The sequence below is a fragment of the Xylocopa sonorina genome, unplaced genomic scaffold (genome assembly GCF_050948175.1).
Source record: "Xylocopa sonorina isolate GNS202 unplaced genomic scaffold, iyXylSono1_principal scaffold0035, whole genome shotgun sequence".
In the NCBI taxonomy this organism is placed as follows: domain Eukaryota; kingdom Metazoa; phylum Arthropoda; class Insecta; order Hymenoptera; family Apidae; genus Xylocopa; species Xylocopa sonorina.
Window position 1 is genome coordinate 1,822,564 of NW_027490106.1, and position 12,153 is coordinate 1,834,716.

Genomic DNA, 12,153 nt, shown 5'->3' on the forward strand with positions numbered 1-12,153 from the left:
CATGTAATCCCAGAAGACGTATTGGAAGTGGTTTTTCTTAATTAAATATGAATATGTTATAAGCTTATATTATGACAATTAATTTTTGAGGGGGCGTGTTGGTTTTCATTGGAAACCAAATACAAAAATTAATCTTTTATCCTCGAGTGAGAAGAGATGGCATTTTTTCAGATATATGTTTCTATATGTTTTAACTTCAGTTCAGTTCTCTACAGAGAAGTTAGGGAAAGGTCACTTCCAGTGCGTAGAAATAAAAGAACAATTATTATACAAAAGTGAATCGTTGTTGATTATTCATAAAACCCATTTTCTAACAGATTCAAAACTAATTACTGTATTACCCATCGATGTGATTATTAATAATTAAAATCCTTCCAACATTACATTAAACCAAAGATCAAACAAATTGAAATACCTGTAGGAGTAAAAATTAAACCAAAGAGGAGAAAAATAAAATTCTAAATGATGCAACGATGATTATCTTGCGTTAACTTATATCTTAATTTATTACACTGCTTACAAATTCAATTTAAAGTTTCAGGATTCTGAAAAGGACTTGGAAAATTTACACTGAATTATGTATTATTTAACACTAGAACTACCCTCAATAAGAATAGTCAATATCTCTTTTCAAACAAAATGCAATGATAATTAGATCACTAAATAGAGAAATACTGAAAATGTAAAGTAACCGTAAAAATAATTGAAGATAACTTTAGCTTCCAAAAATAGTACAGAAACATTCATGCAAATGAATTTATACGATCTCTATCAGAATTTTACTTGAAGCGGAGAAGATCAGTCGAGACAAATCCACGTATGAATAATGTATAAGAAAATCAGCGCGCGCGATATTTTACAACGTTAGCGAAGATTGAGGCCCCTCTGTATCACTAGAAAGATCAGTAAAGATTCGACGATTTCCTTTCCACAGAGAAATGAACACCCAATTAGAATCGATGATCTATCGGCTGAGTCCATCTCGAGGACTCCAATTGGATAGTCCAATCAATGAGGACTATCCACCACCTGTTCGCAACAGATAAATCTATCCATCGAAGAAGGTACTGTGCGTCGTTCTTCATTTTGTGGCGGGCTGCCGATAAGTACAGTTTACGAAGCTGTAAGTTATTAGGTGCTTTGCAAATACGGGACTCTGAGTGAGTACTCCTTTCGATTCTACTTTTCCTTCTTCTTTTTGTTCTTTCGATCTTTAGTTTATAATCTAGAGCGTTGAGTTTTTGTCCAAGTAGGGATAATTCATAATTTATGGATATCACGACCACGTGTAACGGTCTATTACGTAATCACTTATGCCGCGTGAAAATGCCGGCTGGTGTATCGTATTATTAAGTTACTAAGCTAATTTAGTTAGCATCTACTTCTTATTTTATCGTTTCACGTACGTATCAACGTGTAAAGAAATATATCTTGATATATTTCGTTGAATTCGAGAACATTCGTAATATTCATGGCAACGGTACTACGTTGATACGTGATTTTTGCTCGCTTTGTTTTTCATCCTTCGCCCGTTTTCTGTAAACATCTCAGGTGTACGTCTCCGTCGGATAAATACGTTGCAAAAGTAATTTAAACGTTACAATATTGTACTTATATAACGTTACATTAACGAGTTTCATGCCGGATGGATTTTTAGATACACTACTTTCCACGCTTTACAGTTAGATAGTTTTGCTTCTGGCATATACTTTGCAATTTTTACAATATTATAAAGATCATAATTATCAGTATAGAGTTTATGATACAACAAAGCAATAAATTTAATATGGAGCGTATACGCGTGTAAGTATTACATCATCTACATGTAATATAGCTTAATTATTCAATTTTTAACATACTGCTAATTACTTTTTCATACCCGCAAACAATATTTTATACTATAGTACGACGTCGTAAACGAATATTGCAACGAATAATTTTTTTACAATTAGTATGCTGTAATGAACGAAATGGACGAATATGCTGTAACAAACGCTAGGAACTATAGAGGCTCTTTTATTACGATGAAGACACAATTGATGGTACAATTATATTAATAACAGCTGTCAATAATAATATTAGAATATTGCTCGTCATCTTTTATTATTATTATACTTGTAGAATTACATATTTCTGCATGTATATATTGTACACAACCGTTGGCAAAAAGTATTCAGCTATACATTACAATTAACAAATTTTTTCGTGCGGTATAAAGTTGTATAAATAATAAAATTCATGGTATCGTTAAATTGGTTTAATATAAAGTGAAAGCAAGTGAAATAATAGTAATATCTCTTTATTATGTATTAAAAATTAGTGAATTTACGAAAGACTGATTGGAAATAAGTATTTAACCGCCAGAAATTCTGGAAAAAGTATTACACCTGATAAATCTTCAGTTAATCTGATAAGGAAATAAACAATTATTTATTTTAAATTCACATTAGCTAATATTTAATAAAAATCGATCGTACAATCGTTTTCATGCATTCTGGAATCGTTTCTTTAATAATTTTTCACTCAGTAGCGATAATTTCATCGCACAATATCATTCATCTTTCTTATAGTTTATTTTTGTTCAATTTTATTTTTAATGTTATGATTTTTCTACATTGCTGATAAAGCTATTGAGATTAAATCAGCACTACTCACTGTTTTATTAATTTAATTTCGTTATATTTCAAATAATACAGTTAGACCAGGACGTTTTCGATAAATTGAAAAAACAGTTGAGCAGCAAATTTTTTACTAATGAACGTGAAGTGCTCGTACATCTGTTGATTGTTCTCGTCCTATCTTCGTCCTAATCGTAAACTCTTACAAATTAAAGAAAGCAAAGCAGTACAATGTATTGTTTCTGAAAGTTATTTTTTGTTTTACGGTATTTTGCTTTTGTGTGGTAAAAAGGGACCGAATAAAAGAAACCGCACAAAGAAAATATTCGGAAACCTCATAAATAGCAGTAACAAATAATTTTTTACAACATATTGAAGAAAATTCTTTTCATGCGATGGAGAGGGACACAACCAAAATAAATAATTAAATTACACATGGAAACATTTAATGAAAATTTAATTTCTCATTTTAAACATAAAAGAATTTTCAAAATGCATATAATTGAATATTAGGTATCTGTTAATTCATAAGCGAGTCAGTTCCTCAATGGCTGTTGGGCGAGTGTGGAAGACATTTTTCAAACGTTTTTAGTATGCAATTATTAGATGTGTCTTAGTTACTTATTTTCTTACATACATGTGAATACAAAAACATGTGATCTATACATACATTTTATTTTAAAAGAATTATTCAACTTTTTATTTAAAATAAGAATGAATTTTGCGTTGATTTTTTAACCAGAAATACCACTTATTTTATTATAATTGTATCATAATTAGTAATTAGAGTTTTTTTTATAAATGTACTGTAAGAAATATCGGATAACAGGGTGCACGGGCGGTCAACGAGGGCCGTGTGCATTTTCCTGCTGCATCGCCCCTCTCCGGGGCCTTGTCTAAACATACGAATGGACCATGACGTTGAGGGTGTCCTCGAGGCTAGTACGAATGGCCTAAGAAGGCATTCTTGTATGAACCTTCGGGTGAACCAGGAATAAATACGCCCAGTAAACAGTTGAGCAATCGAGTTTTTACTTTATTCTCATCCACATCTTACAGTACTTTATTTTCCAAATTGCTAGAACTCCATAGAACTCCATAATTTGTAAAAGATCGTCTTCTGAAGCAGGTATTAGAAGACATACAAGGCATTAAGTATCTCACTATAAGATCAACTTACATGTTAAACATACAAGGTGTTCTACAAAGTGACTTATAGCATTGCTTTCTTGACTTGTAGATTATGTGTCTCATTATCAGTTTCAAATGTTTATGTTTGTTGATATCAAAAGAACCGATAAAGAAGAGATCAATCTGATGTCCTCTTGGTTGAACTTTCTTGTTTTTTCATTTATGTCCACTTTTTAAATTTTTAATGGGCAGATACAGGAATATATGTAATATAATAATTAATTAGTATAAATAATATAATATAATTAATATAAATAGTAAAAGAAGTAAATCGTAGTTTTTTTGATATTCTTTTAGTCGAGATTCTAGCAGTATATGTTGAAAATTCTTCCAGAATCACTTATAGTACTGTTAACCGCTAGACTAGACTAGAGAAATGCAAATATGATTCAAAGTTCTTATTAACTGTATGTATTATTAACACGTTGGACGTTACGCTAATTTAATACTGATTGCCTGTATCGCTAACACGAATTTTTTATTATGCGATTTCTGTTTTACACTGCATTCATTTCTTTGCGCCATTGTAATAACGATAATAGCTTCGAAAAATTGTAAGTATTGACATTTATTTTGATTAGGTATTTCTACTAATATTGACGTTAGCGTCAAGTTGAGTGCCGGTTAGGTTTTCACATTTTTCAAACTGCAGCGAGCAAATTCAGTTTTTTTCGCGTGCTCTAGCTAATTTGATAATTTACGAATGTTATTGAGGCGAAGAAACTGAACTTTGTAAATAAATGACGCATTGTCGTCTATCGCGTAATTGAACTTGGAGTCTCCCGATTCCAACGTCTATTTTTCTTCGAACTGTTATCATAAGTCTACTACCTACAGTGTCACGTAACTAAGATTTCAGTTCGTTGCTTTCAGCTATTGTTTTCCTTAGATTGTAATTACTGTTTACCGCTTGCAATGTGTTAAACGGCAATAGTACGTGCTGAGTTTGGTCTTTTGTAAAAAAAACTTATTAAGAGAAATTTATATATACATTGTGCAGTAATTTGTAATACATAATTGTTTTAGATTTCCGAGTTCCCTCTTCATAGATAAAAGATATAGAAATTAGAAAAAATTGATAGCTAATTATAATCTGAAATGTTTCAGGACTCTGGTACGAGAATTGCTAGCCAGACAGGCTACCTGATGCGGAACAGGTAGTTACAACGTCTTGGCATAGAACAGCAAATTTTTATGACGTACATACTGGAGAAATTATTCATACGTTAAATGAACACGATCAGGAACTTTCTCATGAATCGACACGTCACGAGCGAGGTCAGTAATTTCCAGGTGCGACATTTCGGGAGCCCATTCATTCAATTTCCGTTTCAAGCACATACCGAGTAAGTACATTCACTATTATGCTTCAATTGTTTACGGTACACATGATGAAAGTGCAGTACTATACTTATTCAGCGCTTAGAAGTTTGTAATTTGAGTTGGCCTCGAATTACTTGTGTCACGCGCTTCAAGCTGCAACATAATGGCGCCTGAATAGTTAAGGTTGATGCAATGGTGCGGCTTAGTCAATTTTTATAGTAATTTTAACAATGTATCTCAACACTTTCAATTTAATTTATTTCGTTTACGATCAGGAATTTATTTTGGACATTGTTTAGAAATTTGTGGTATAAATTGTAGGTATATTTTACCTATTAGTAATCGTTTTTTTTGTCTCCAATGCTTTTACCGGGAGGGTAGCTTACTTATAGGTTTTTTGTCGACACTTTTTAGTCCCGACACTTATCTGTTTATTTTGAAAGTGGTACAAGTTCATTAATGTTAAAAGCGAGATATTTAAAAATATTGGTAACTAATAACATGGTAATAGAATATTTTTGTGTTTCTAAGGGTATATAATTTATCCACCCAATTAGCATTTGTTGGTATATTGTGGTCTGTGGCTAATGAGTAATTCTTCTCTTCAGTAAGAATTTAATATATTTTGTAGAAAAGGAAACCAAAACTTTCTTATAATATACCTTTTCTCGCGCTGCATATTCTCGGAACAAAATGTTTTTCCCCTTCTTGCAATCTTATTTTACCACTTTCATCTCTCCTCTATATAAATAGATGGCGCATGGATCAAGATTATACCATTTACACGTATTCCAACAACATTATTAAAATTGTGTAAAGAATAATATGTTTTTGACGGCCATAAATGGATTTAATCCATACAGGTCTGATTTCTTTTTCAAAAGCAAGAATGTCTTTTTGAATTATTAGACGATTTGGAACATAATTTTTCAATATACAAAGAATCATTGTTTATTCCAGATTTTTTTAGTTTTCTTTCACAACATGTACATTGCATTGTACACATTATCCGAAATACTGCATATAAAAAGAAAATAATTTACTTAAAAAGGTTTGCGTACACAAACTTTTTTGTGTTTCTTCTAACAGTTACAAAAATTAACTATTTTCAACCCCAATCCCTATGAAATTTTGAGAAACACTTTCTACATTTTACAAAAAATAATTGAACACGACATTTAAAATACGTGATAACATTTCCTTTATATTCCGGCAACTTGCATCTAGAGGCTTCTTTATTGTCACCCATCTAGGGCATATTTTTGTACGATCATATTTATTGTACGATCGTTTACAATTTTTTTGAAAGGCCGTTTCTCTGATGCTCGAAATAGTTTTATATTTTATCATGTCTCTATATTAATTTTATATTCTAAGAAATATAAAGTATGTCTTTGGTATGTTGAACTGTACATAGTCCTCTCTTATATTCAAATCAGCTATTCATTAATGCAAAATTGACAAAGTGCATGCTCTATCTCAGAGTTCATTTCTTTGATCTGATAAATATTCTACTGTGACGGGGTACCGACGTTTCCACACCCGGGGATCTTGGGGAGCGATCAATTAAGCTAACACGTTATGGACTGATACGCACTTTACCACTACTCCCGCTTTCGTACAAATCTTCGCGTGTTCGCGAATGCAAAATTGCCGTCTCAAAAGGAAGAAATTCGAAGCTGTGAGGTCTCAAAATACTAGGGCGCCAGCTACACGGGATGTAGCATGAAAAAAAAGGTTAACGCGGTTCAGGAATTACGGGATGGAACAATTCTCGAAGCTTCGAAGGGCTCCTTAAGTCGACCAACGCCTAGTCGGATAACGCAGATATGGGCCGCGGGATACTGACGTCATGGCATCTTTCTCTATAGCCTCGACACGATCTGGCAAAAGGAACACCAGAATTACTCGAAACCCGAGATAAACGGAACACGAACTAGCTAGAAAAGCCACGGGAATTACGCAATGAACGCAACAAGTGAATTCTGATCACCATGCGCTTACCGCGCACTAAGCAATCAAATTAAGCAATCGGTAGTCGGCACTCTCGGCCACCGTTACAATCACAATTGTCATTCAAAAATATACACCAAGACCGCAATAAAGGCCGAAAATAAGGCAAAAGAAAGGCAGACGCTTTTGCGGATAAGGACTCACGCTATCTTCTCTCAATCTCTTTCTGGATGTTCCTATGGCACGCTCGCACAATTGTCGCTGGAATTTTCATCCTTCCGAGGGCATATCTTCTCTGCCGATTATACTCCATACTTCTCTATCGTCATTCTCCAGTTTGTACGTCATGAAAATTTGCAGTTCCATCTCAAGACGCTGTAACTTCAGCCCTTCATACTGCCTCAACGCACAGCCGCTCCTGGGATGTGCTGTCCTTTTCTCCCTTGAGGGCATTTTCTTCGACAGCGACTCTTCTCGTTCCTACCGCTTATTGGATAAGGGACGGGTACGGAGACTCGAAAGCGGGGCTACTTATCGCAAACCTGCGGGCTATCACCGCTGCAACTGTCATTAATGCTTTGTGTATGGGGTTGGCGGTCGGCGAGCCGAGGGGGTCGAGAGTTTGTGACGTAACCACGTCACACTATATATACTTATCATTTCATTTAATAAATCTACACCTTCCATATTATGATTATTGCAAATTTTTACGATTTCCGATCGTCTTATAGAAATATATTTAAATTCCTTTGTTCAATCTGTGTACTTCATCGTCAACTCCTGTTCCTATAAAATTCGATGTAAAACATATTAAATTGTTATTTCTTCTAATGGTACCAGCGGCATAAATATTTATTTCCTTCAGTTTTAGAAGCAAAGCGTATGATGAAAAGTAATTGTCAATATATGTATATGTAGGATTGTAGAGTTTCGCGAAAACAAGCGTAATTGTAATTGAGTGGAAATTTTATTGAACACAGTACTACTTATTTATTGTTGTTAGTGCTACGTTTATTGGATATGGGTGATAGAAATAAATTTAAAATCCGATATTCTATTCAACTGAATACTTTATTACTTGGCCTTAGAGACCGCCTTTACGCTTCGAAACCTATACGAATTGCGGGACTACTCAACAGAAAATATAGGTTCCTCCCTCCTAAGAAATAATAATCGTGCAAAATCTATATGTATTTTTCTTTCAAACCATTCAGTCTAAACTGATTGGGGACCTCTCGAATCGATAAATTTCCTTCTCCTGTTTATATACATGATTCTATTTCTTAACACAATATTCATTTTTGTTTCTATATTGACATGTTGAAATAATCCAGCAACTTCTCTCAAACTCAAATACAATATCGACTCTGACTCGTTCTCCGTACACACATCTTTTTATGCATTCACTTATCGTACATTCGCGACTATTTTCCCCGGATTTCTATGCATTCCCTTGTTCTTCCAGGCACACACATACACGCACACATGTACTCTTTTGCATAAATTGTGGAATATCTCGAACATTCAATATTCTAGAATATTCGCAATTACATCTTTTGTTTACACACGTATCCAGTTGCAATAATATCATTAATACCCTGCAATCGGCCATCCTATAGTGATACTTACCTTTTGTCGCAAGTTTCTTCGCTTTTGTGGGGTGCGTGCACGTGTGTGGGTAAGACACCTCGCGATTTTACCCTCACAGTTAGAAAAATGAAAAGGATGTATCATACGGTTATTCAACCACGGTCTTCAATTTTAAATGTATTTAATTCCAGGCACTATTACAGGTGTTACATATTATCGATTAGACTATCTACCAGGTCGACTAGTCGCTCGCGTGTCTTGTTAGCTACTTTTATTCTTACTTACTCTTACTTACTTAATACTTCTCTTTAAGAAGAATAAAGATTAGAACAAAGATTTTTCGTAGAGATTCGACTGTTTTCTTTCTTAGAGATTTCCCTACGCGCCTTCTGATACGGAACTTTTCGGCGACTAAATTTCTGGTCGGTAGATGGAGCTACGTGTGACGTCTCTGTGAGATACTTGATAAGAAATTTCTTCCTAATTAACTATCGTGAATAGTTAACTACCGGTTGGTCATGCACGATTGCTTTTATATAAAAAAAATACAAAATATAGTACAAAATATTGTTTTGTTGTTTTAACATTATATATTAACATTACAACATTGTAATCAAACATCCAATACAAAACAATCATATACATTGAGTATCATAAAATATAGTTATCAATTTTTTCTATGGAATTCTTCAAAAAACAGGCTAAACAAAGTGCCGGCTTGTCCTTACAATAATTACAATACGTGGTTATTTTTTTGTTTTATTCGTGGCGTACTTAATACCTTTTAACTTTGCTAAGCGTTTGTAGCATTCTTTGCATCGCTTTCTCGACTTCTTCGCGGATCATTCGTACAAAGTTAGAAAATGATTCCATTTACTCATTATTAATTCACTAGAATGATTATCAATATTCATCAGCAGATAATCAATAATTTTTACTCTAAATTGTAAAATTTGGAAATGCTTAGCTCCCCATTTTTTATGAACGTACCACGCATTTACCAGACAATTTCCGTAAAACAGTTCTATAACAATTTTTCTATACCATTTCACTGTTTTCCGTAAACAATTATATTATGAAAACATTTGGTCGGATAGATCTATTCCGTTTTTAGCGTCATTGTAAAAAAAAAAAACGATGTTTGGTTTTAATTTATTATTTTGGCCACGAATAATAACGAACTCGTGATTCGATGAAGTGACGGTCGCAAGATAGCGATTCTCTGAAAAACCAAGTTACTGTTTACAATTAGCATGATAAAGGGAAAAATAGAAAAAGAACTCCGCAGGCAGATGATAATTTTTTCGTAACGCCAGGACATACGATATGCATATATTCAAAAGATACCAGTGACATCATCCCAAATGGTATTGTGGCGGCACTCGCCACTAGAGGGACAGCACCGTTTACACTTTCCTGAAAGTACTCGATGACCCATCCTTTCCAATATATAGAAGTTCTGACCTGTCCCTAATATCCCAGCGTCTAAGGTAGGACCTGCTAAGTAGCCTTACTGATGAGTCCACTAGCAGGCCCAGGACGAAACGTTCTTCCCCTCTCTTTTCCTTCCTTCTTTCTTCCTCCATCTTTACAGCAAACCGAAGCAACGCCGCTTCAGTATCAAAGATAATGGACTTTGACCGTTTTCGCGATGATCCTAGTCATCTAACATATACCTTTTGGGAGACCTACGTAGGTGAGGCAGAATGATGCTCGTTCGGAATAACGGAATAAAATAATTTACTTTAACAAATAACAAATAATAAATTTTATACTTGCTCAAGGTATCGATGCTATGCTGTTCAGATAGTAACTACTAACTAACTCCTGAGGGCTCCTTTTCCTCACATTATATCTGTTCTCGCCCCCTTATTTCGATGTCGAAAAGAAGGGGGCACGTTCGCAGAAAACGTCCTTAACCTTCGAAGACGAATAGAAAGTTTGGAGTCAAACATATATTTAATGTCTCCAGTCTCTTCGCTTCGAGGGTCAAATATTTTCTTCCACCCTGTGCCACAGGGTGCAAAAGCGACTACGGTGGTCGCCACAACCTGGTCACTCCTTAGGGTATGGTTTATACCACTGAAAACATATCGACCTTTTTCATGTACACCACTTACTTTGCACTTTGAACATGGTCGTGGAAACTTATGTCCCCGATGACTTAAAATTAAGACTGGAGCTAGTGTATCGGCTACAAAACATCTTAATGATATTGAAAGTGTAGTGCCACGATGATTGATTCCTCCATCGGATATGATTTCTTTAATATCGGAAATTAATTTTTCAGAGAAACCAACAAGACTGTGAGGCTCTTAACTACCTGTATAAATGCCAATAATAATTAGCTTTGTATTTGGAATTTTGAAAATACTACATTGAATAGACCGAAGATGCATACCGTTAGATTTATCTAACGTACATCCATTGTTATGAATGTCTGATTTTAATTGTCTAATGTTACCTATGGATTGAGATCAAAGAAGTCTCTTAATAATTTCTGCTTTTGAGTCGAAGTAAATATATTCTCTTGGTGGAACTACCGATACATCTCACCAATCGCTTGGCACATTGAGAAGTGTTCTAACGTCTTTTGGCGAATCAGAAAAAATATGAATGGGAACGCAACAGGGAGAATATATTATTTCCTTGTTTATGCGTTATATTGTTATTCACAAAAAAAGATGCTGAACGCTCACGAAATGATTGCCCTGTTGTGGTATTAATAGAATCAGAAGTAGTTATTCCAATACTAAACATATTATCACTTTTTACACTTTCTTTTCGTCCTTGTTCAATATTAATCTTTTCTCTTTCTATCTCAACTATTTTTTGTAAATTTTACAGTTTTCAAATATAATCTGTTTTTATAGTGCATTGACAACCTTTAGTCTATTCATTTAACGATGAAACTAGTGGAGTCAGGTATACTTTTGTTTAAACATGTTCACCGCGACTACCAGATATATATGTTTATATATCTTAATACTTGTAGCATTTTTAGTAGTTCATTGTTTTGTTTCATAAAACACTTTGGAAATGTTCAAACATATTGTTTAATTTTTTCTATGTCAGTCGATAACGTGCACCTTTCTAACTTTTGGTCAACTTTGAGACAAAATAATCCTTATGACTATAGTTGATTTTGGAAAGCATATAAATCAACAAAAAAAAAATTGAAATATCAACAAAAGGTCAATATAAGAATGAGACTTTCTCCTGGACAGATACCTTTGTGACCGCAATATCATGATCTTAACTTCACCTTCGAATGAAGGATGTATCGACTCGCTTAAGCGTAACACTCTATTTACTGCGTTACAAAATAAATCTCGAGTCTAAAACGAAAGGTCGTGCCACCTATCGATGAGAAATATAACCAGCAAAGATCACATAAAGCCTTTATTGTGTATAGTTAGTACGCTGCTGCTAGTTGATTCTCTTGTTAATTAGTTTATTTATTAAATTAACACATTGC

The 12,153-nt window shown here is 34.0% G+C and overlaps 1 protein-coding gene across 1 annotated transcript in view; it reads right to left on the reverse strand.

The window, feature by feature from the left end:
• Positions 1-11,831, reverse strand: part of LOC143432155 (uncharacterized) — a 98,910-nt gene extending 87,079 nt beyond the window's left edge. Inside the window, 2 exon segments of the mRNA XM_076908927.1 lie at positions 10,879-11,139; positions 11,774-11,831. Of these exon segments, the coding sequence (XP_076765042.1) occupies positions 10,879-11,139; positions 11,774-11,831 (319 nt within the window).
• Positions 11,832-12,153: the final 322 nt, after the last annotated feature.